Source organism: Chaetodon auriga, chromosome 24 (assembly GCF_051107435.1).
Source record: "Chaetodon auriga isolate fChaAug3 chromosome 24, fChaAug3.hap1, whole genome shotgun sequence".
NCBI classification, from domain to species: domain Eukaryota; kingdom Metazoa; phylum Chordata; class Actinopteri; order Chaetodontiformes; family Chaetodontidae; genus Chaetodon; species Chaetodon auriga.
In genome coordinates, this window is record NC_135097.1 from 15797631 (window position 1) to 15823406 (window position 25776).

The window sequence follows — 25776 nt, forward strand, 5'->3', positions numbered from 1 at the left end:
ATCATGTAATCAGTGTATGTGTGTCTGCATTTCCTCAGTTTTCACCTTATAAACTGTTGGTGCATATGCAGGGATTTTCTTAGTGTCAGCTTTAAAATTCTTAATGGGCCACAGTGTGAGAGGTCTGTCATGATTAACTTTGACCTGTGTGTGGGTGTGTGTAGGTGTGATCCTCTACATTCTCCTGGTGGGATATCCTCCGTTCTGGGACGAGGACCAGCACAGACTCTACCAGCAGATTAAAGCTGGCGCGTATGATGTGAGTTTTATAGTCAAACACACACACACTCTACATACTATATGTTAAAATGAGACAAATTTTACTTGACAGCTCAATCATATATAAATTTCCAACTTTATTCTCATATCATAAAGACTTTTTTTTCTCAAAATATCCTGACTTTATTCTCAACTCAAGTGACCCTAATACTTCATAGTGGTTTTGTCTGATTGTAGCACGCAGATACATATTTTTGCTGTTTCCTTACCCAAATCTAAGTTGTTTACACTCATTTGTGTAACGCTTTGACTGTCTCTTGCCAAACTGGACCACTGCAGGCAGGCTGTAAGTCTGTAAACAGTATCTGCTGTCTGTTCTCTATTGCTCAAGCAGCCAGAGGAGTGGGAGGAGTGGGAGGAGGGGAAGGAAATGGAGTAGATGGAGTATGGTCTGATATACTGTTAAAGCATGTACCGTGATACTTGAGCTTTGTCCACTCTAAGAAATGAGGGATGTTGGAACCTGATTGCAAGAGGATGAATTCATTTCTGTAGGATTCTGTTATTATTAATGAAAGTGATTGAAAACATTGGGACTCAGCAGCTCATTTTTAAATGCCTGTCACTTAAAAACACTTTCAGTGGATGTGTAATCGTAGCCAGGACAGACTGGGGATGTGATCCATCATCACAAACACTTCCACAGCACTGAGCTCTATTTGACGGTTGAAAATCAGGACCAAATAACACAACTTTTGGTATTAAGACCACTTTCTTGATACCTAAAAAGATGTTTTTGAGCAATGTTTTGATGAGTGGGTCCGTTTTATTTGTATCTCATGCAGAGAAGAGGACACATTCCCATCAATATGTTCAGAAACAAAAACAATTGCATAACTTCTTGGTCTACACCAATCTTGCTAAATTGTTTGTCTCCATAATATCTGTATTAGATGCAAGTGAATACTGTAGATGCTTGATGGGACTCTATAAATAGTTTCTGTGATGTCACTCCTGGAATAGTTCCCTTCTCCTGAGTGGGACACAGTGACTCCAGAGGCTAAAGACCTGATCAACAAGATGCTGACCATTAATCCAGCCAAGAGAGTGACCGCCACAGATGCACTCAAACACCCCTGGATCTGCGTAAGTGTCCCGCACACACACTCATACCCTCAAATGCAATGATAGCAGAGCTTCCTCTAACAAAATAAAATAGTCTGTGAGCACACCGTATAACCCCACACGCTGTCTCTCTGTGTTTACAGCAACGCTCCACTGTGGCGTCTATGATGCACAGACAGGAGACTGTGGAGTGCCTGAAGAAATTCAACGCCAGAAGGAAACTCAAGGTGAGTGACAGCGGGAGCTTGTGTACAAGACGGGGCCGATCACTCTGACTCTGCTGCGTTCAACTCTCAGTGACTGGAGTTGGTATTTTTCTTGAAAACGCTGGTCCACTTGGCTTTTAAGATGATAAATGCTGGAAGAATCTGCCAAATCCAGTCACAGGCACCACAGTATCTAATTATTAACCTTTCCGCCTGTGTAAACATTGGTTTGTTTGTCCATTTCTCTCTCCCTAGGGTGCTATTCTGACCACTATGCTGGCTACTCGCAACTTCTCAGGTAGGACTGAACCAGTAATATTGAAGACTGGCGGCTAACGCTTGGTCCTTAACGCTGTTACTGAGGGCTTTTTTTTTTCTCCCCTTGACACCCCCTTAACTCTGTCTGTTATGTATTTCGGCATTGTTTAAATGCTGCTCTTTTGAGCGCTGCGGTTTTTCAAATTCGCTGGCCTTTAGAGCCCGATAAGCTCCATCTGTCCTCCCTTTTCAGTTGCTATCAACACAGACTGAATGACCATACAGCTCGATGCAGTCCCATCTTCAGGTCCCTTTTTAAAGGGCAGAGCACTCAAACGGAGTCCAGCGTTATTGATTGTTTTTCTTTGTGACAAATGATAGCCAATCTTCCATTTGTTTCATTCACGCTCATTTTATTTTTGTTAATTCTAAACTGTCTTTTTGGCAGTGTTCAAACAAAGTGTTTTACTTTTGTTTTTCTTCCTTCCTCCTCTTGTGTGGTAACTCATGCGAAAGGTAAGAGTTCTCTGTGTAGTTGGCACCTCTTCAGTGTCAAACTGCACCATCAGGTTTGGTACTGAGGCATGTCATGTCTACTAAAGCACCGGTATAGAGCTTTCAGCTGACAGTGCATCCATTGGTGGTCATATTGTAGGAAAAGAAAGCATCTTTTGTTTCAAAATTCCAGGCCTTTCTGCTGTCTGAACTGCTCACACGACATGCAAATGATCAGGAGGTGCTGGTTCTGTAAAAGCCTACTCAGCACAAACTAGCATACTATTTAGCTACTATTGCCACAGGTCCCCGTCAGAGTTAAAATAAAGGCATAATATATATATGGGGTTTACGTACATGGCTCAAGTGACAAATGCTGTTAGTTTTGTCAGTTATGCTTGATCTGATCATGTGGTACACTGACAGTATGGTCCGGAACAATGGATGTCGTTACAGTTTTAATACTGCAAGTAACATTATATTACTCAAAAACACTTTCCTCCAATATGACTGCCAAATGATATTTGCTGTCACTGCAAAGCCTCTATCAGTTACACACAGTTGACACAATAAACCCCTCACTGCCATGCAGGATTCACAAAACCCCGACACCCCCAATCATCTGTTCGTCTCTCAGACTGTCCCTGCATGTTGACTAAAGAGCAGGTGGTCCTCACTGACCTCCGAAACCTGAAGACACAATCACCCCTCCCATGATTCCAGCTGACTTCCTGTCATCAATCAGAGCTGTTTTTGCGGCGTGTCTGAGATAAAACATGTGCGTGCTTGAGTGAAAGTGGGCAGAGAAAGGGGAAGAGAAGCTGCAGAGCTCGGTTCTTCTCCCGCTGCTGCTGTGACTGCCCGCTGCTGCTGACAGTGCCTCCTGCAGCCTCGTCAGATGGATCTAATTGCATGTTCCAGGCTGATGATTCACTAAGTTTTATTTCATCTCCTCACTTAATTTGCATTTTTCTCTTCTGCTTCCAATTCTAACAGGGCCCACTTTGAGGTTGCTAGTAATTGTCCAACCTTGAATAGACAGTGCATGCGTGCGCGCGCGCGTGTGTGTGTGTGTGTGTGTGTTGCGTGTGTGTTAATTCCAGCTGCCCACTGATTTCCTTGCACTGTTATCTTTTTCTCAACAGCAGCCAAGAGCCTGCTGAACAAAAAGCCAGATGGTGTCAAAGTAAGTTCGCTCTCGCTCTTCACACTCCTCTGTTTCCACTTCTTGCTCAGACAGCTGACGTTTTCTTTACTATTGTCGTGCACGCTGCGGTGCTGCATGTCACACCGCACCTCAGCAGGTCTCAGCTCACGTTAAAGCGCTCTTCTTCGAGTACTGTGGCATCGTCAGTGAACTGAAACAACGCCGCCGCTTTGCCAAAAATAGGAGATCAAGTTTGGTGAAATCAGTCCTTCCCGAGTGGGTGTGACAGATATTTGCCAATAATTATCCCCCTGTGCATTGTCAGTGTGTGTGAGAGGAGGAGGAGCATCTGTTGTCTCAGTTGAGGGAACTGTTGGAAGCTAATAACTGATGATTAGATTATGATTCAAGGGTGGGAGATAGACTTCATCTCTTCATTCTCCACTCAGCTGTCATATGATGGAAATCATCCATCGACACCACCAAGAAAAGTGTGTGTGTGTGTGTGTGTGTTTTCATCCTATTCCCACCCTCCGCCTCTAAATCTGTTGTTCATTTTCACCCTTGTTAAAGATGTTGATGAGCCAGACTGTCTCTGTTATTCTTCTCCCAGCACAATTATCCTTTTGAGGGTTTTTTCTTTAATCATAAAGGGTTACTCCACCCAAATGACAGAAAAACAAAAGCATTTTCACTCTCAACCCTAGTGGTATGTAGCGATGCAGATAGCTAGCGATGCAGGTTCGTGGCGAAGCTTTGGAACATCTGCCTCTGACCTGACCTGAGACTGATGCCACCAAAGGGCAGAAAAGATCCAAAACAAGTTGTCTGGCTTAGCGTGCTACCAAACAGCCTACGTACACATTCAGCACTCCTGAAGCAACAGTAGTATTAATCTTAAGTCATGTTAAATGTAGTAAGGATATAATGTGGAAGTCCAGTATTCACTCTCCTTTCAGCTCTGTTTTGGTGTCCACCAATCCTGAGAAAAATATCTGGCTCTTTAGCTGCTACGTTCGTGTATATTCACCAGCTCATCACTAGCTTTGTCTGTTTGGTTGTGGGCAGATTATCAGGAAAACAAGGTTGAGAGCGGTCACTATGCCATAAAACCAAAACAAGCCAAAAAAAATCGTCAAAAGTTTGCAGCGATTGCTAATCATTTGGTTTGACGTCTGCACTCCTTCGAACACCTTTTGGCTCATCAGGGAGTGCTTCTCTTTCGACTCTTCATGCTCATTTCAGCTCCGGCGCTGAGGTATTTCCCTTTCAAACGCACTTGCCTTTTAATCGAGCCTCCCTGAGTGAGTCATGTGTTTCTCTTTCTGTTGATGAGCTCCTGCTGATGGCGGTCCTTTATTTGTCTTTTCACAAACGACTGTTTCTGCTTTCATTAATGTGACTCGATGCAGATGGCAGGATGGAAAATTGTTCCCAGGAAAGTGCTATCACACCAGCTCTTAATGAGCACAAATGCGCATTAAAAGTGTCATTAACTGATTATGGGGCTATAATCGCTACTCTATGGTATCAACTTGGACTAATGACACTTCTCTGAGTTAATATTAATCACCTATTTCATGTCGTTAGGAAGGGCTGTTCAGATACATATGATAGCTTTTGTCTTACGGCAAATGAGCCCCTCCATAACAGCACAGTACTGCACTGGGTACATTATGAAGCCAGATATTCTATTCTAGTCTAAAAACCATCTTTCTAAAATAAGGCACAGGTTCATTTTATCTCCTGTCTTGTTGTGGCCGCTCACCACAGAAAAGGAAGACGGACGGTACAGAACATTTGAGGGTATGCCTGAGCTTGCTGCTGCTTGTTAGCCAGACTGACTAGCGAGTGGTAGTTAGCAGTAGAAAACCCCTGGCGTTTAACTTCCACTGCACTGCTGCTTTAGGCTGGGGAGGCACCGCATGACTGGACAGAGTGAAAACCTCCCACTCTGAGGAGGTACGGAGAGTGTAGCTACACCTTCAGGATGCCCTCTGCTCAACAAGGTGACACTGGGCTATTCTACTCATACACTGATTGATATTTTGGACTGATTTCAAAGAGGGACTAAGTGCTTGAAAACTAAGTGAATCAGTCCAATTCATTACAAAAACCTTTCAACAATAAATTAACTGTACTGCTTTGCATACATTGGTGTTGAGCAGATCAATAGAAAGTCCTAAATCTTCCATCTGTGCAAATACAGGAGATGGACTGTTTTCAGTGCTGCTTGAAATGCTACTGTTATACTAATATTTACCAAACTGTAGTTCCTGTTTGAGCCCAGAAGACACACTTTGCAATGGCATGTGTGTTAAAAGGATCAACGCTGTATTAACTGGAAAATCGACTGTCATTAAACATTGAGGCTGAAGTTAAGGGTCATGTTGTATGTCCCCATCATAAGAACAAACCTTAGAGAAGTAACAGTCTGCATGTAGTTTTTTTTTTTTTTTTCTTTCCACATAGCCTGAAATGGATGATCTCAAAATCTGACCCTCTTCCTTGTACCTTTAGAAATAAATAGTACTGTAGCTGCTGTCTTGATACAGGTTTTTTTTTTTTTTTTTTTTTTTTTGTCAGTGATTGTCTTTGCATGCTCACATGTTATGAGTCTTTACAGGATGTGATGTTCACATAGTACAGACAGCTGAGAAAGATTCTTAAAAATTGTAGGTAAATTGATCATATTTTGCATCTTTTAAATGAATTATATTAAAGTTTACTTACAACAAGCAACACGCACACATACCAGTAACGATCCCAGAGCAGAACGGGCTTCATATAACAACAAAGCGAGTGGTAGCTGAGCAGGCAACAAGAAGAACTGACACCCAACGTACGATTGTCGTTATTTAATTAGCTTCAGATGAGGTTTAACATTCACATGTTGTCTCTGGACTGTCCCTGAATATTACAACATGAGTCAAACCATAATGGAAGAAAAGGCTGGACTACTGACGAGCTGTTTCAGGCAGTTCAGGAGCAGTCAGGTTTTACTGTGGTACATGCAGAAGACAGCTCGTATGCAACAAATAGAAAAGTCTGTTTCGAGTTTTACCACATTTATCATTCATCTACAGAGTAACTGGGCCGTTTGTCTGTCTCACTTCATCTAATGCTGCTTTATTAACTCTTGATGATTTTTTTATACTGTTGGAGTTTTAATTGCAGGAGGTTTATCTGCTTACCCTGTTCTGTGCTGGACGGGTCACACACAGTGACGGGCCGTCGGTCTTGGCAGCAGCTCTCGAGCACAATCCTCCACCTTTCCCTCCACAGCAGCTGCTCGAAGAGCCATTGTTTGAACACTAAGCCTTGTCACTTCTGCCCTGTCCCGTCTGTCTACCTGTCTGTCCACTCTGTCCCTCCAGATCAACAACAAGGCCAATGTGGTCACCAGCCCCAAAGAGCCTGTCCCCACTCCTTCTCTGGTACACTGTCTGCCTGCCTTGCTGCCTGCATGTTTGCATGACTCTGTCTCTCTCTGTCCATGTTGAACTCCATGCCTTTCTCACTTTGTCCATGTTTTTTTTTTCTCCATAAAGCTTAAGAACCACAAATGTCTTTAATGATTGTGTAACATGAGCTGTCAACACACACTTCTGGAGTGCTTAATTGCATTGCCACATTGCTGTACTTGGGCTACATCTTCCTTTGTTGTTGATGATGGCCCCAATGGTAACACTGGGGCCATTTCGTATACTGTTGCCACAGGCTTCAAGACTTTGTTGCCGACCAAAGTGGAGACAACACTGGCTTGCTATTGAGTTGAGTTTTAGAGTTGTGACGTTTGAGGAGCCACTTGAAATTTGGATGACCATGACCATCCAAACCGTAGAATTTAAACTGTCTATGCAAAAATATGAGATTTTTACTTCTGGAGATTTTCAACACCCCAGACCATTCCTTCCATTTCAAAGGGCACATGCACTGTAGCCATGCACACCTACACAAATGCAGCAATGGCAGCAGTAGCATTATCCTGAGGTGGAGCTGAGACCATGTACTTGTGTCAGGAAACATGATCAGAACTGTGACAGAGAGTTCACCTACAGATGTCCTTTTGGGGTTTCAGTCAAAGCTACATTATGTAACATCTGTCACTGGTGACACAATGATACAGCACCAGTGTGCAGCTCACAACTTTACAATAGCATGTAGTGTTGATGTGAGAGGGAAATCCATCCCAACATTTCTGTTCGCTCTCTTTCTGGTCTGGATGATTTCTTTAATCTCTTTAGTAACTCTTTAGTATGTTGATGTATCTGTAAAGTTGGATGTGATCGGTCAAATACCTGTCTTTTGCATATTCATGTAAACCTTTCCTGGATGTTTTTCTTCTCTGGCTCTTTGCCAGGAAAGACATACAGAAGTATGTGAACAGATCATTGACCATGACGTTTGTGTTAAATGTCATTTAATGTCATCTTTTTTGTCAGTGTTGGGTAAAATTTGATCATCTGTGGTGACTTGACTTGATTTACTTGATGTTCAGGGAACTTAGCAGTGCTGCAGTCTGCTCTCGTGATTCTGTTGTTAGTGCTGGCAAGCTTTCCCCCAAATGGCAATTATGGAAATTTCCCCCACTTCCTTCCTCACTTTTCTTTTTTTCTTGTCCTCTCTTGCAAAATTCTTTTCTGTCAAATGTTCTTCCTAACTCACTTTCCTTCTGCACCAACCTCTCTTCCTACTGTTGGTCCTATCAAATCAGGAGCCTCAAACCACTGTTATCCACAACCCAGCTGATGGAAACAAGGTATACAGCTGACCAGATGTTAGTCTGAAGCAGTAGTTTGCGGCTGATGTGCGCACCATTTAGAGTAATGCTGCTTCTGATGATGGTGTTTGTGTGCCATTGGGTGTTAGTGACACTCGACATGTCGTGGTAAAACAAGAGACTGCAGATTCTGTAAAATATCGCATGCTGTTAGCAACTGTTGCATGTCATTCTCGATGTACAGCTGGTCTTCTATGTGTACAATTTTCTGCATTGCGTACTCTTCTGGGTATTTATGCCATTGTTGTGTAAAATCCCAACATGAGTTTGAGTCATCTTACATGCCAGTGTTGAACAGTCTGAAAAGCATGTATGACCATTGTCATTGTGGCATCATAGTGAGTTTTACAGCTGTGTGACAAAGGGATTATGCATGCTGTTGGAACAAAACAAAGACCATGCAACACCATGGATACCAAAGCTGTTCCAAACCAAATCACTACATTATCATGTTTAATCCGTTAAATGATAGTGTGGGAACACATGTGCATGCCTGTATCTTTTGCTTTGTGCAGTGACATGATGGTGTTGTAGCTTGTAGCGTAGCATACAGCATGTGTTCTTGTGCATAGTGAAGGTGTTGAAGAGTGCACAGCTGTTTGCTTAGCTCATATGCACCAATGCATCATCCACGAATAATGATGGGATCATTATGCAAGTAATGTGTCATGAAACATAAAATATTCCTTGTTTGACAAAGGGATGAAAAAGAACATCGTGTGAAGTATGCTTTATGGGTAAAGTGCAGATGTCACACCAAGGACAGTTAGTTTGGGCTATTGATATTGAGAAGATGGTACTCACTAAGCTGCTGGGAAAATATTGACATGTCGAACAATGAGTTAAGACGGATGAAGACACATGAGCACTCAAGCAATCAGACAGTTCGTAAGCAAACCTTCAGTCCGCCAAGCTTATTAGTAAAACAGTCCAGAAGGGAAAAATCTGTCTTTTTTTCAAGCTGAAATTACAAAAATGAGAGCCACATGGTTAATAAACCTTAACTATCCTGTCATATCTAGTATTTAGAATTTGCATCCTAAAGTTTAACAACAAGGGAGTGATAATTGTATCCAGAAGGGGTGTTAAACAGTGTCATGCTAGTTCACTCAGTTCAAAGTCTTTTACACTAATGTCCCAGCATAATAGATCAAAATCCGATCATCTAATCCCAAACTGAGAGGTAACAGGTGCTGAAATAGATGACGATGATGATGAAATGACGTGTTGTGAGTGCATTGCTGTCCTCAGCTTGTTTGTGGTTTAATGTCAGCTGGTTATACTCTTTATTTGTCATTTCACAGGAGTCCAGTGAGAGTGCCAACACTACCATCGAGGACGAGGACGTGAGAGGTAGGACGACTCAGATTAACTCGCACAAACTACCCGTCTGTTAGCAGGACGACTCTGAACTTTAAAAGCAAGTGCTGCCAATGAAGTATTTACATCACAGTTAAAGGTCACCTTTCTTTCCCCCTTGGGTGCTCTGGCTCTCATTATCTTTAGGTTTGAGCTAACCATGTTTTTCACAGGAACGTTTCTGATAGCACTTGGTTACTGGTTGTTTCTATTGCATGAATGTGTTGCATGTTTATGTGTTGCATTATTTATTGTCTTTCAGTTTTCAACATGTTTCATTTCCCATGGTCCGTTGCTTCATTGTGCATTTCATGGTTGTCCTAGTACCATGTGCTTAAAGCATGGCCAGATTGGCCAACTAGGGGCCCTGAGGTGAAGATTAGCTGTAGAAATGTAGAATATATTTAGCTTTGTATACTCTAACTGGTGTCTGGCCTCTGACTTTGTCACTCCCCACAAGGAAATGCCAAATTCTGCTGTAACGAGTTTAGGATGGACCTTAGTGCTTGATTTCAGTGAAGTTTGTATTTTAGCCATTTATTCTAAGTGTCCAAAGTTTGGAAAGTCTTTGATAGAACAGAGAATCTGTAAAACAGGACTTGAATATTTCCTCATTTTTAGTGTTCTGTGAAAGTATTTATCCTCTCTAAGGCTCCTCACATTCATATCTTTCCCTGCAGTGTGTGTGTGTGTGGGTTTGTGTGTCCTAGCATATGTGCTTCTATACTTCAGTGCATACACAAGCCCATTAAGGGGCATAGCACTTCCATTTATAATGGCCTCCATTGTTATTCGTGGCTGATAGGGTCGTCATTCGTCAATGCTCCAATAACCTTATTCAGCGAAGCTTTGAAATTGCTTTACGCTGCTCTACTTATGATGTGTTCAGAGGGGTGTCTTCAGTTTTGTTTTGTTTTTTTTTTTCTCACAAAGAGATTTTTCCTTTCATCATTTCTTTCTGCTATTACTCGTCTACATCAAACTATAATACAGCTGTTTCTCTGTCAGAGCCTCAGCCCACAAAGAGACTTAGAAATCTTAATTCAATTAGCGGAGAATTTGAATCATGACATCTTCTGGGATTTCAACAGCGGCCCCTTTGTGGAGAAACACAAGGACAACTAATATTTCCAAATTCTTGAATGAAAGATGGATGGCTTCTCGTTAGAGGGTCTGGTTTGCTTGGAGGAGAACAAACTCCACAGCAAGCTGACAGCAGAACATCCATGATGTTGTAGATGTTGTTGCTAACATGTTAGCGGGCAGTTATCTTGTTATGCACCCACGGAGCTTCAACATTCTGTCGGGGTGGTGCTAAGCTAAACTCTTTAAATGCATCCCACAGCAACAGTTCACAGAGAGGAGAGAGGAAATTGATTTTGATCTTTTCACCAGACTTTTGGACAGTTTCTTCAGCTGTTATCTGTGCCGCTCGTGCTCCTGCATCGTCGCCTTCTACCTGAGGACAGACCCTTCCACCTTTTCATCTCTGACTTGTTCTCAGCTGGTGGTAGAAATGAGGGCTTTGAACAAACTGTCATTTCCTGCATGCTTTTCATTCATTCATTCATTCATTCTTCATTTCATGTTTTCCTTCTCTCGATTTCATGCTTCCCTGTCATTCCTGCTGCACCCACTGCGCCTCTCTGCATCCACCCATCCATCCATTCTTTTGACTTCCTCTGGCGTTCCCTGTTTCACCTTAGCACACTCTCCTGAAATTTACCACCTTAAGAGTTTAGACACCTCTCACCAGCCTTGCTCCTGCTCCTCCTCCTCCTCCTCTTCCTCCTCCTCTTGCTGGTACTCTCCTAGCATTTGGCCCAGTGGTGAGGAGTGCTGCCAGTACATCCTGAGGGCACTGGTGGCTGCCTACATGCTCCTCTTCTTCACATCCTCCTTTCTGGTCTTTTTCTCTGACCATCCCACCACATGCCACTGCGGCCCCCGTCACACCCCCCCACAGGGGCCCAGTCCCCAGCTCGGGGTGCCCCTGCCCAGCCAGGGCCCCACCGACTCCCAGTGTAAGTCCACTTCACAGTGCTGGGGAAGAAACCCCAAGCTTCTGCTCCTTTTGATGTCAGTGAGTGTAGAGAGAAGTAAATTCTTTGCAAAATTCCTAAAATTGGAAAATATGATAAAAAGTATGTGAGGAATTGGTGTAAATGAACAAAGGAATGACTGCTTGACTGCTGTGAAAGACAATTTTCTATTTCCCAGAGTAATAAGAGCTTTCCTTCTGCATAGCAATGACAATCAAGAGAAACATCCAAACATAACAAAACCCTGCATCCTGACATCCATGCACAAAATAATCAAACAAATATACAATATAGAAGAAGACGAGAAAGTAGGAATAAAATCAAAAGAGAAAGTTAGGGGGGGGAAACGTTGTTGTAGTAGTCTTAGAGTAGATGGTAAATTATTGAATTCCAAGTTTTCCTCGACATGTCTTTGTTTCATTTTACACATGGGCCCATTGTCATGTCAGTGGAATGTCATGACAGTGCACCACTGGCCCTGAAACACTGGCTGCTCAGAGATTGGCTACCCACTAACCTTTACATCTACATCTAGAAATCTGTGCCTGCCTGAAGAGCACATTTCCTTCTATTAACCAGGAAACAGTGAGTCTTGTTTTTAAGAAAAGGAGCTACTGTAAGTAGAGTTCAGCTGGTGCATTAATTGGTATTTAAAAAAACAGTTCAGTACAGACGATCCACGTGTGGAAAGGTTCCTCATACCAGGGTAATTATAGGCTGTTTGTCAGACAGGTGGAGTTCAATCAGTAGGGATGACAGCAGGGCTGCTGAGCAGATCATGACATTCCATGAAGCTGCCAATCAAGCCTGGGGGGGGGGGTTTACTCAATGATATTTGCACCTTATGCTTAGTGCGTCACAGCTATGATTCATTAGTTATAACAGAATCGAAAGAACATGACGGGCTGGACTCAGTGCTTGTAACAAGTGTTCAGCGCTCATAAAAAGTCTGGACTAAACAAACCTCTGGGATTTACAAATAACTGAACCACACCTCAACTGCTGTGTCTGAGTGCGGAGCTGCTGTCTCATAGCACCCCCCACAGGTCAGAAGCTGTCACGACACCCTGATGTCTCTTGAGTGGATGTTAGTCGGTGGATCCCAAACTTTTCCATTTGAGAGCCCTTAAAATCAGCCGTCGTCTTTTTGTGTCCCCTCCTCACAGGTTGTGCTCTTAATGTGTGGATGAGAAAGATGCATTTAAAGATTTTAAGTGGCCTGAAGAGGTGAAAATAACCAAAATGTTTTAGTAACAAGTCATGGATCTAACACACTTTGGATAACTTAAGAATAATGTATATTATAGACTTGTAACAGTAAAGTCAAAGCCATGGCCTGTAGTGGGACTGCTCATCACTCAGGCCAGCTAACAGGTTTAAGTACTTGTTGGTAACAGTGAACATTTATCTGCACGACAAAGTATTGAAAGCTGCCATTGAATGTCAGCTCACATTTGTAATCTTGTTTCTTTATTCCCCTGATCAGACAGTTCCCAGTTTAAATCCCAAAGTGGCTCGTTTTTCAGTGTCAAGTAAAAATGTTTTTGGAGGAAAATAATGTTTCCAGTTGTTAGAGAAAGGTATTGTAAAAATGTCATAATGTTATTTTGTACTGGCAGCAGCCTCAGCGCGGATCTGTGAAAGCAACATTCATGCATCCGTCTCAGATAACAATCCAAACAGAAGCAGCACAGATATTTGAGGCATGTTTTTGTAAATAATAATATATAGTCAATAGTGTGTGTGTGTGTGTGTGTGTGTGTGTGTGTGTGTGTGTGTGTGTGTCATCTCTTCCTGCAGTCACAGTTCATGGTTCTGTGCTTTGTTTCTTTTGGCTCAACACTCCTGCTGCTACCCAAGATCAGTTCATCTGCTTAGCTTCTTTCTTCTTATCACCATCTGCTACACGTGTGTGTGTGTATGTTTCTATCCATCAGAGTGTGTGCATGCAAACCCTCCATCTTTCCTCACATGCTCTTATATGAGATCCCAGAGGAAAAGACTATGTGTTATACAGCTGACAGACGCTCAAAGAGCATTATTTCCGCTCCACAGATGCTGTGGAGCATCACAGAATCCTACAGGCTAAGCTCTTCATACTGCTACTGCTCATATTCATCCTGAGTGACGCTGATAAATACTGTGGAAGAACCTCTTTTGCCTTCTTTGTAAATGACATTGACTCAGACTGGAGTGTAGAGTGACTGTCGAGCAGGATTTTATTTCTTTTCTTCTCGAGTGTTTCCAGAGTTAGAGGAGAAGTGAAGCAATCTGAAAGTATGATCTACATCTCAGACAATAAGTCAACAACAAGATGAAAGAGAGGTGTGTCTCCAATATATAAAGGTTTGCAGGATTTAGTGCATATTGAATAGAACACATTTTTTCTCTCATTTGGCTGCTATGAAGTCTGACAGTGCATCATAATTTGTTAGTTTATAGTTTGCATGTAAACCCTGTAAAGGAACTAATAACTAGCAAGCTGCTAACCTGATATCAATAAGTACTGTGTTCCAGAACAAGGGAGTTAGCAATGTAGCTCAGCCTTTGCCCATTATTTAGCCCATAGCTTTGTGTAGAAGGAGGAGGACCGTAAAATCAATCCTGAATGTTACAGGAAGCCAGTGCAGAGCAGCTTAAACTGGACTGATGTGCTCTCTCCTCTTGGTTCTGGGTAATAGCTGAGCTCTCAGTGTCTCAGTGTTTTAGAGACTTAGAGGCCAGTAAGTAGTGAATTACAGTAATAGAGTCAGCTTGAGATAAAGGCCAGGTAAGTTCAGAAAGCAAATGTCCCATCACATTCAGAATCTTGTTTATTCATTCTTTGGTCAGACGGTTCCCAAGTTAGATCCCAATTTTGCTTGTTTCAGACTGTATTTTATTATCAGCCTCTGAGTCACAGAGGAGGAGGATCCATACTTACATCCATGAAAAATAGAAATAGGAAAATGAATGAAAGTGAACCTGCCTTTCAGTTTTTTTTTGTTTGTTTTTCCCCTCGTGTCATGTTCGATGTCTGGAACAGTAGAAAGCAGCGAAAATGAGCGTGAAGAGTTTTCAGTTAACTCTTCCCAAGTCTTTTTGAAAAGTCTCACGAAATGGAATCAGCTAAAGTATGGGACTGTAACAGAATTACTGCAATAAATGTAGTTACTGTAGCTTCATCTGGCAGTCTCGGTTGTGGACACCAAGCAGCCAGACTTGACTCAGGTTTAAGGATTTATGTAAGCAGCCCAAAATCTAACTGTGGGAGAGCAGTGGTCCATTAATGGAAGGTTTGATCCTCAGCTACACATCAGCATGCTGACACACTAATTGTTTCTTGTGTGTGTGTGTGTGTGTGTGTGTGTGTGTGTGTGTGTGTGTGTGTGTATGTAAGTCGGTTTGAGCAAAGCATCTGAACAAGTATTGAGCAGTTTCCTAAAAGTTTCTTAAGGCCCATTTTGGCCCCATCAGCTAACTGATAGTGTCTGTAAACATGGCCAGCGCTAAGTTTGCTGTTTGCAAAGTAAAGTCCAGCTAACATCAATTCAGCCGTGTCAGGCTTTTCTGAAAACAGCCAATCAGCAGTCAGCAGTGTGCGTCCAGCGCCTCTTCCTGCTACTGTACAAGCCCGTCCGATGCCAGAGCTGCTGGTTTCTGTCTCAAACAAACGACGGGGGAGCATGTTTCACCTCTGTGCAGTCAGTGTGTTGCTTTTAATGTCACTCCATGGAGTCAGTGCACAGCCCCGGCAGCAGACTGTGAGTGTTCAGTTAGCCGGGAACAACAGTGGACTTGAAGCTGATAAAGGTAAAAATGGAAAAAATGGAGTGTGTGTATGTATATAGAAACTCCACCACATCGTCTGTTAACTGTTAATGTGGGTGTACTTTGAGCAAGCCACAACAACAGCACTTATTCTCTCCATTCATTGTTTCCTAGCTTACCTACTTAGCATGAAAGGTAATTTTGATGTTGTCATATGTCGCTCCATGCTGACTAACTTCCTGCCCGTCTGCCCTTCATTCATTTCTCTGTGACGCTGTATTCTGTGTGTTTCTGGAACTGACGTGTCCCTGAACGTTCTGATGTTGTGATTTTTGGGTCGATGTTGTGCTCATTTTCCACTTTGGTCCATTTTAACTTTAATTTTGTGCCTCTTTTCGTAACCATCAGGGGTTGTGCGTCCACTCTGACATCCCTTTGTCTCTGTGTCTCAGCTCGAAAGCAGGAGATCATCAAAGTCACCGAGCAGCTGATCGAGGCCATCAACAACGGCGACTTTGAGGCCTACACGTGAGTTCAGCTGCTGTGATTGACCTCAGATATCCTACACCCCCAGTCCCTGACGCTAACATGGCTGCTCCTATTTCAGGAAGATCTGTGACCCCGGCCTCACGTCTTTTGAGCCTGAGGCCCTGGGCAACTTGGTGGAGGGCACCGACTTCCACCGCTTCTACTTTGAGAATGGTACAATTTCTGTTTCAGATGATCGAATGACGCATCACAAACATATTTTTAAGATTGTAAATGTAATAAAAGTGTGGAGACCTTTGCTTCCCCCTCACTGTGTTTTTCTCTCCACCCTCCACGCTCTTTGTCCCTCTGCAGCTCTGTCCAAGGCGAAGCAGCCCATCCACACCATCCTGCTCAACCCCCACGTCCACCTGATCGGGGACGAGGCCGCCTGCATCGCCTACATCCGCCTCACCCAGTACATCGACGGCAGCGGCATGCCTCGCACCATGCAGTCCGAGGAGACCCGCATCTGGCACCGCCGCGACAGCAAGTGGCAGAACATCCACTTCCACCGCTCCGGCTCGCCCACCGTGCCCACCAAGTAAGGCCGCCATGACCTTGAAAAGATGAAGTGATTTTCTGGAAGGAGTTTTGATCCACTCATGAATCCACGTGCTTTGTGTTTCAGTTAAGAGGACGATCGTGGACGACAAACACCCTCCAGCCTACAGCAGTCAGCTGAACAGACCCTGCCTACCAAGTGTCCATCAGACCCCCTCAGCCAATCCCTGCCCACGATAGCTAGAGCTCCGCCCTCTCAGTGTGTTGTTTACATATTGTCGCTGCTGGACTGATGATTATCGTAGAAAACAAAAGGAGGGAGAAAACTTCCAGTCTTGACAATAACATTTTTGAGAGTGCGTGGTGTTCATTACCATCTGCAGCATGTTTTATTGTTGAGGTTTTTTTTTTTTTTTTTTTTTAGATCAGTATGTTTTAAATAGAAGAGGTCGTCAGAGGACCCAGTCGTTCCACCTGATTGATTTTTAACGGGCTGGTGAAATATGTGAAACTTCCAGTCATCATGTAGTGACAGTTTTTCATTGTAATATTGCACATATTGAGGACTCATGAGCTGTTGTGATGTTTTTGCCTTTGGGCACAATGACCAATATATCACATATCTGCTTTTTACTCATGTATCTTTTCAGAATTGCCATCTATTCAAGCTCAGGCACACGCTTGCTTTGGTTTTGGTGATGTATAGGTTTTGGTAATTATTGTAAATCGCTCTCTTAACTTAATCTTTAGCAGTATCCATACATGTGTGAACTGAGTGGGCTCATTTTACAAATCTGGTTTGCCGTCGGCGCCAAGTGTGTTTACTAGGAATTTAAAGTACATGTTTAAAAGGGAAACTCAACGAGACGATGTTTTACTTTGTCGGTTTGGACCAGCGTCTTCACAGAGCAGCACGTGAGAAGAGTCTCATGATAGAATGTAAACTATAGAGCTACATAGAACTCTCTAAGGCCATTCTCTTTCCAGTCATATTTTCGTACAGTAAGGAGCTAATTATGTGAATTTTATCAGTTTATTTTGTTGTTTACTTTTTATATCGTGACATTGATGCTCGTCCCTCCACTTCTCGTTCTTATTGCTCTCCTCTAAGCCCTTTTAACCTTCACCGGTGACCCCTTCCTCCATCCTCCCTCAGACTGGTGTGCGCTAATGTTTTCCAGCACCTTGTTTTACAGTGAACAAAACTAAAGCAGAGCCGTGATGTTGACACTGACAGGAATGCCGAATTCAGCTGCGACTTGATCTCAGTGCTGGAATTAAACGTCCCATTCGTTCTTGCCAAGAGGAATTGAATTATTAGCCAGAATTGCCAAGCTTTACGTCACTATTCTCGTTCTCCTTCTGTTACTCTATGGTGTTATTTTAGTGCCACTATTGACCTAAAGGGAAAGGGGATCGTTTGGATCACTTACAGGATCACTTCAGATTAGGATGTTGTGAAATGTCACTGGAAAAAAACACAAATGGGAGATTTAATTCCAGGATCAAAGCACAGGGAAGGGAAGCAGTCACAGGGTGTCCACTGGTGAGAACGTCTGTGTTCAGCGTATTGAGATATATATATATATTTTTTTTTTTTTGTTAAGAAAACCGTTTGTATTCTTTGGTTTAATCACATTCGTCCCTCACACATCACACTTTGGTTCTATCTTTCTAAGATGCGTTGAAATTCCCGAGGGGACTCTGGTGTATAATTTTACCATGACGGGACAAGCCTGATGTATGTTTAAGAAATATCAAATAAAACGTGTGATTTATGCCAAATGACTTGGTTTGCTCTTGTTTCATTTTGTCTTTTCCTGCTGTTCTAACTGCTGCCGATTTAACTGTGTTAATATCGTTGTGGAAGGCTGAAGGCCATTAATAAAGGTGTCCAACAAGGATCAATACTAGGCCCTCTGTTATTTACTCTATACATATATTTATTTTCCAAATCAGCACTGCAATGTATTCCACTGATGATACCATCTCATGTGCCTTTGGCTCTACTACAAATCTGGCCTCCACTAAAAAATCAAATTGGATTCTGACAGTTTCCTTGAAAACAGGAAAACCATCACACAATCTGTCTGCTTTGAATTATGGAGACATCCTGTATGATCATGCTGCTGCCAACTCCCTTCAACCACTGGATTAAATACTGTACAATTCTGTGGTATTTCTACTTCTTGGGAGTATTTCTATTTTATGTTACTTTATAATTGTACTCCACTACATTTCCAACAGAAATACTGTATTTTTCACTCCTTTTATCTGGCAGCTATAGTTACTAGTTACTTTTTAGATTTAAGATTTTACATTTAAAAATCATATGATAATCGTACAAAATATGACTGATTGCTAAAGATAAACCAGTGATTTTCCACCAGATTGTAACTGTTCAAGGCCTGAAGTGGTTACATTTTCCAAATTTTCAGAAAAAAATGAAAACAGATTTACAGAGGTAAGGATACTGCAAATACCAGTTCAGAATCATTACAACATTGCTGTCTGATGTAAGAAAAACAACAGTTAGCATCTCTAAATTTGGTTTTATGGAGTTACTCCATCAGCTGCTGTACGAGAACAACAACCTTGCTATATAAATCTGAAATCTGTGCCAGAGAATTTAGTCATGAAGGCAAATCCACACTGTGTATGTATAATATGCTGGAGGGTGCACCTCTGCCAACCAACTGCTCTGAGCTGACACAATCACAAGAGAGCAAACATTTAGCTGCAGCCGACACAGTTTCATGAACAGGGAAGCTCCGGGTCGGAGTGCATGGCCGCTGTGAGTGACAGCTAGCTGCTAGGCCTCACACTCCACCTCTTTGCCCATTTTTGGATTTTACTTCTTATGTGGGCTAAAACATGTGTTAAACAGTGAGACACAATGATACTTACTCAGGATCTTATCATAAGGGTGCTGTTATCTTCTAGGCCGAGAGTGTCATCCTCTGGCTGTTTGCGGTGTCCAAAAGAACTGCTGTGCAAACGCAAAACACACTTCACGTTGATCACAATTCAAAACAGGAAATGTCACAGCGTACAGTCAGACACATGGGTAGGCTAACATTCATTCACTTTCCTACATACCAGTTAATTATGCATGATTTGCCAATGTTTTGTGAGCATTCAGTTAGCATAATATTAGCTAACCCTAACCTCATCATAACCTCCTCTGCCTCTGTTGAGACCTTCTTTTTATATGGCCATTTGCCTTCGATGCAAACTTCATAAATTCAGGGTAACAGTGAGCGAGAATGACAGCGAGTCCAGTCTCTGGAAGTCAGCACCGGCTGTTTTTACTCCTTCCAGCTGCTGTTGGAAAGAACGACATCACTTCAGATTTGACACATGTACAGTTTTATTATTCTGCCATGTACACACTGCGGCTGCTATGCCTTGTTAGCGTTTCAGGTTTATTTTTAGTAATAATTTGATAAAGTCATACATGCCCGCAAAGATATTTGCACTGTAAATATGTATATATTGTTATCACCATGGAAACAAGATGCTCAATTATCAAATCAACTGTCTCTTTTGGACATTTCTTTTATTCTTCCATTGGATCACACTCAAAGTAAATGGCAACGTGAGGATCGTATTGTTACATAAAGTCTCAACTGTAGATCAACACAAAACATACTTTATCAGTCTGTACACAATTCAGCCAGCTCTCCAATCAAAATCCTGTTTGTCTACCATGGCAAAAAAAAAAAAGTACTTTTAGCTTCAGAACACATTCAAACACACACCCAAACACACACCCAAACACACACCCAAACACACACACACCACTCTCAGCTTCTATCAGCTGGAGCACACAGGGATCACAAATTTGACGGCAAATAAATAAGGAAATACGTATATGAGAAGTGAAGTCAGTGGAAGTCGGCCATCGGATTTGAAGCTGTGTCAGTCTTTTGATAGCAGTGATAAGAAAAAGTCAAATAAGCAACAGCGATTGAAGCAAAGCATCTCTACGTTATGTGCGGCGTCTAAAAACTTAAAGGATAAGTCAGCGGTTATTCTTATTATTGTTAACAAACCCCATGAAAGACTAAAACCAACCATGTGATAATCCCTCTCTCGCTAATTCTGACTTCCGTCCCACTCAGAGCCCCACGTCCACTGTTTCCTCCTGGAGACAGAAATCTGTAAAAACAGCTCATAAATATAAAGTTAGATTTTTTTTTTAAAAAAGGCTCAGTCACTTCCTGAAACATCTTAACTGCAGATTGTGCTCTAATGTGGATTGACTAATAGTAAATTACAGCAGTCAACAGAGCCAAACAAGTGCGTTTAACTGCATTTGTTTCATTATTGCACAATGACATTATGAGAAATGAGAAAGCCTCAGAATTAGCAGAAATAATGACGTATTCTACATGTTTCAGGGAAAACTGGAAATCATACAATTAAAACTCATATCAAAATTCTTCCCAACACACAAAGAAATTAAAAACAGACAATTAAAATATGATAACTGGCTAAAGACAGGCAGCAATGCCATGCTAAGACCTCTTCTATCCTCCATGATATGAGCAATGACGTAGGACAAAACAGAACTAGAAAATTATGAAAAGGTGACCTTAAAAAGTCGTTGGAGAGGATTTTAAAAGAAAACTGAAGCAGCAGAGGCTGACATCTCCTGACTTCTAGTCCTTAGTGTGAGGCAAACAGCAAAGATCCTAAATCCTACATTTCCCACCATGTAAGCATCATTAGAACCTCCCTGCCTGACAAATCCCTGCTTTCAAACACGCTTCCAGCTCTCCAAGCCAAAGTGGAGATAACCCTGGTGACATCACTATGACATCATCAGAGTTACTGCTCCCCCAGAGCTACGGAAGACACCTTTAAGTTAACATGAGCACTAATTTGAGCTAAATATGTTCATGGCCATGAAGAAACATGAATGAAGAAACAAGCCATGATGTGTTTTTTATAGCTTTTCAACAGTGGAGCTCTATGGCACAGAAGAATAAGATACACAGTAAATCTTATTAGGATCCATGACTTGTTGGTTTGGCTCTGCACGTGGGATTTGTTGACAAGAAGCGAAATATAAGCAGCCTTATCCTTTAAAAGGCTTGATGGAGGACAGTTCTATGAGCGCGGCTGCAGTTTGAGGTGAGGAGAAGCAGCACGTGTGAAGAAGGTGGAGGGCGAAACGGACGACGGGGGCTTCGAGGACAGCGGGGTAAGTGCTCGATCTGCAGCTCTATAAACACACTGTATATACACACAGAGGCGGCAGCTCTGTGACAGATAACATGTGAATGCACGACACACATTAGAAGGACGGACACACAAACAAAGAAAGGGCAGATGCATCATGGGGTGACAAAGGGTGTGATCACACAGCTTTAGTAAACAGATCAGCGGGGTCATGTTTGGCTGTATAAAGAGTGCATGATGATACACACATTCACTCCTCCCAACGTATTCTCTATGTAACATTAATCTCATCTGTACGGTGGCCATTCTCCAGCTGAATCGGTGCATGTACAGCAGGTTTAGGTGGGCTAATGTATTAAATGCTTAGATTTTTTTTCCCCCAGTCCAAGCGTGATTTTTTTTTTTTTTTTTTCTTCTAATCTCCTTTATGTACAAATGTTTACAAGAGTTCTTCAAGAAGAGGCCCGTGCGTGAGGTGAAACGTCCGAGATGCCCCCTTCGACTCTGATCCACCTTTGGTGCGTCAGTCACACCACAGCAGCCAAAAAAGGTTAAAAACAAAACCCGTCATCTGACAAAAGAGGAGGGAGCTATCTTTGGTCACAAAAAGAGCAAATGAAGCACAACGTGAAGGAAGGAAGAGTGTTAAAGCACAGAAATACTGTTCCATTATTTGACAAAAAAGAGGAAGAGAGAAAAAAAATTAGATCCAGTGATCGGCGAGGACGACAAGAAGGGGATCTGGAGCGTCTCGATCTGAAGAAGCATAGTATGTCACCAAAGGCTTCAGTGGAAGATGTAGGGAGAGGATCAGTGGAAGCAGCTGCTCAGTCAAAGTTCTCCTCCTTCTCGTCTCTTTCCTCCTCCTCCTCCTCCTCCTCCTCCTCCTCGTCCTCACAGTAGCGTTGGAGCAGTAGGTGCAGGTGCTGCTGCAGGGCGTCGGGCTGCAGGGCCTCCGGGGTGTCGTCCAGACGCTCCAGGTGCACGTGCTTCCCCAGGGCATCCCTCACCACAGTCCTCTTCTGGGTTCGCGACTTACGCATCTGGCTTCTGCAGGAGCATAAAAAAGAAGCGTTAGAGCACTTCCAGGCTTGACTGGCCATGTTTACGCATGGTCACGCTGGTCACCCCCATGTTCACTCTCTTACAGGTTAAATGGTCCACATTACAGCCATCACTATGCCTGACTGTGAAGTCCAGCGCTGCCAATATTAGAACTAAATCATTAAATCGAAAATTCATGCTCCATTCACATGATGTCACACAAATTTCAGATTTTTTTTTTCGTGCATCGTCAGCTAGAATGGCCGGCCGCTCTGTGACAGGGTCTGCACAGATGCTCAGCAGAGTCCTGCTAGGTTCTTGGCTGTAATGAGATCCACCTCGATGATGCAGTGAGTGCAGCCCCAACTTGTGATGCCTCTATGCAGCACGTGTGGAAGCCAGTTGCAGTGCTTTATCTATCCATGAGGATAAACGTGCACTCAAAGAGAAAAGGAACTTTTAGTTTTGATTAAATACTTCCATTTTAATATTGGCAGCTGCAGATTTCCATACTTGCCCTCTTCTCTCCATGCTAACTCCCAACCCACTGGTATGTTTCCATGCTACAGTAACCTTATACTGGAGTTAATGGATGCACGTTAATCAACTTGATCATATCTAACGTGATTAGTGTTTAACCAAGAAGTAGATCTGCAACTTCTAATGGAAGTTTATAACAGTTTGCGTGAAAGCTTTGAGTGGATAAGATAACACAGTGAAGCTGGGACTTGTTGCACAGCAACGAAACTCAATTTCCTTTGATCACCCTGCAAAGTGCAAGTCAAACAGTCAATCAGTGTTTGACCTGAATGAATGAATGAATGAATGAATGAATGAATGAATGAATGAATGAATGGTTAGAGTGCAGTCACACCATGCTTTCATGTTCCTCTGCTAAATAACCTCTCAGTGTCTTTGGGGTCATTTCTATACACTCCCATGCTGCAGTCCAACCTTTTAACCACAGAACCGTCGTCCTGCACAATCTCTTTCTCTACTACATGAGGCAGGATCACTTTCCCAAAGCCTCCAGCATAACTCAGTGCCTGGAGGGGGGAAGAAAGTATGAGACAGGAAAGACAAACACTGGAAAGTCCAGATAAAGTCAACAGTAGTTACTGGCAAGTTCTAAAAGAAAAAAAATGTGTTAGCATGTGGTGGAAGCATGACTGAAATGAGTCCTCTTGACAGAATCATTCACGTTTTCTCTAGTTTGGACATACTGACCTTCTCAAAGTCTTCTCTGGCTGAGGGGAGATCTGCAGCCAGTGAGGGGTCTCCCGTCTGCTTCTCCATCCTCTCGCCTCTCACCACCGTTGTCTTGACAACCTTGCTGACCTTTCGACCTTGCACTGGTTCCACCTCAAATTCTGATGCTGTGGCGGCACCGAGGGCCAGGGGCTCCGAGAAGGTCAGCTGGAGGAATGATGGCCGCACGTCAAGGCACAGTAAACAAGTAAGTAAACATGACAAACATTATAAATGCTAAACATCGGCATGTTAGCATTGTCACTGTGAGGATGTTGGCTGTGCAACCAGAACTGCAAGCATGGATATAGACTCTTAGCCTTGCTAATTAATGATGAAGCCAGCAATAGCAAGATTCTAATTGTTGGTGAGGCAACATTTGCCTCAATAAATTACACTTAACAGAGAACTTAAGACTTAATCACCTGAATAAAATGAGATGTTGAATTGAACATTGAACATTCCACTTATTTTTTTTATGAATGCTGCATTTCATTCATAAATGCATGCACACCTATAAAATGTCCTCAGAGCAACGTAACATAATTTCCCCTTGAAATAGTAATGATAGTTAGCAACATTAGCTAGCTAGTTCGTGTAGAAGTTTGACAACTAAACATGCTTTGGTTTTACCTTTCAAATGAATGAGTGTCTCTACTGTATATTCGCTGGTATTTTTAATGGATGCAGTTTCATTGTGTTACAGGTGAAGTGCATCTCGGTGTTCTAGCCACAGCATCACATTTTTTTGAGTCAGAAGTCAGCATTTACGGACTTCATACAACTCCTGGATGCAGGCAAAGAACTCCCTTCATGACCAAATATAAAAAAATACCAAGTGCAGTCTCAAAGATGCAATGAACAACAGCGGGTTAGATAGCCATTAATAACAACAAAATAATTTCATTCTTAAGATTCTTAAGATCATATAGTCACATGGAAACACAGTAATATAACACAGTATGATTTAAGCGCTGCTGCTATAAAATCAAATGATAATAGCTGGTAGATTACACTGACCTCTTTCTGATCTCCCTCACTGTGAAGCACAGTTCTCTTTACCACTCTGGAGACAGTGTCTCCCTCCTCAATTTGCACTGTCTCCTGGTGAGAGCCCTCAATGGTCACTTCCTGTGTCTCCATGCCATCAGCTGACACATATTTACGAATCACCTTCCGTGTGATCTGGTGGACAAAACAGAGAGACTTTGCTGTAAAAACTTACCCGGTTAACATTTTTTATTGTAGATTTTAAGTGTGAATTTTGGATAATTTAATGTTGTTCGCGTCTTGCAGTGTTCCCTTACTTTCTTAACTACCATGTTGCCATCCTCATCTGTGTACTTCTCCTCTGTGACAGTCTGTGATGGGATATCGGGGAGGTTATCTGCCTATAAAAGACAAAACACATCATGTCAATTCACGCCTCACTGCAAAGAGGGGATCAATCAACAACATTTGCAGCAGAGAGAGTATTTCAAGCAAGATATGATGTAAATCACCCAGACACGATCCACACCACGTTTACAGTTTACAGTTCAGTTTAAACATTTTAAAGCCTCTATGTATAGATTTTTTCTTTTAAAACACTGGCATAAGTTGCTTTGTAAAAAACTGAAACAATTCAGTTTCTTTATTGACACTACCACTAGGGGGCTCCAATGTCAAAAATCAATAAATATGATCAAATAAACATCTATACATTGTGGCTTTAATTTTACAATAATGAATAATTAGCATTTTATTACAAAACAAAATGACACAGACATGAAAAAACTAAAAGAAAGTGAGTATGCAGAAACTAAAAATAACAAAAACAAATGTTGTTTCGAGGTCCTCCTCCACTCTTTCAAATTTTACTGCCGTATTGCAGAAAGTAAC

General features: G+C 42.3%; 2 protein-coding genes across 47 annotated transcripts in view; one reads left to right on the top strand and one right to left on the bottom strand.

The window, feature by feature from the left end:
* camk2d1 (calcium/calmodulin-dependent protein kinase (CaM kinase) II delta 1) overlaps window positions 1-18204 on the top strand; it is a 74596-nt gene extending 56392 nt beyond the window's left edge. For 2 of the 27 annotated variants that reach the window (XM_076725148.1, XM_076725149.1), the window contains exons 9-21: window positions 165-259; window positions 1243-1365; window positions 1488-1571; window positions 1806-1848; window positions 3449-3489; window positions 6828-6887; window positions 8168-8212; window positions 9538-9586; window positions 15559-15579; window positions 15837-15912; window positions 15992-16086; window positions 16228-16456; window positions 16544-18204. In XM_076725148.1, coding sequence (XP_076581263.1) covers window positions 165-259; window positions 1243-1365; window positions 1488-1571; window positions 1806-1848; window positions 3449-3489; window positions 6828-6887; window positions 8168-8212; window positions 9538-9586; window positions 15559-15579; window positions 15837-15912; window positions 15992-16086; window positions 16228-16456; window positions 16544-16547 — 965 coding nt within the window. In that variant the 3' untranslated portion in view covers window positions 16548-18204. Of the gene's footprint in view, window positions 1-164; window positions 260-1242; window positions 1366-1487; window positions 1572-1805; window positions 1849-3448; window positions 3490-6827; window positions 6888-8167; window positions 8213-9537; window positions 9587-15558; window positions 15580-15836; window positions 15913-15991; window positions 16087-16227; window positions 16461-16543 lie in introns of those variants that run through there. The other 25 variants (XM_076725151.1, XM_076725152.1, XM_076725153.1 and 22 more) reach the window with 18 other exon arrangements.
* Window positions 18205-20619: 2415 nt separating this feature from the next.
* Window positions 20620-25776, bottom strand: part of ank2b (ankyrin 2b, neuronal) — a 177692-nt gene continuing 172535 nt past the window's right edge. For all 20 annotated transcript variants that reach the window (XM_076724291.1, XM_076724289.1, XM_076724290.1 and 17 more), the window contains 4 exons: window positions 25203-25286; window positions 24916-25080; window positions 23875-24063; window positions 20620-22653 (listed from right to left, as the gene is read on the bottom strand). In XM_076724291.1, coding sequence (XP_076580406.1) covers window positions 22639-22653; window positions 23875-24063; window positions 24916-25080; window positions 25203-25286 — 453 coding nt within the window. In that variant the 3' untranslated portion in view covers window positions 20620-22638. The remainder of the gene's footprint in view (window positions 22654-23874; window positions 24064-24915; window positions 25081-25202; window positions 25287-25776) is intronic.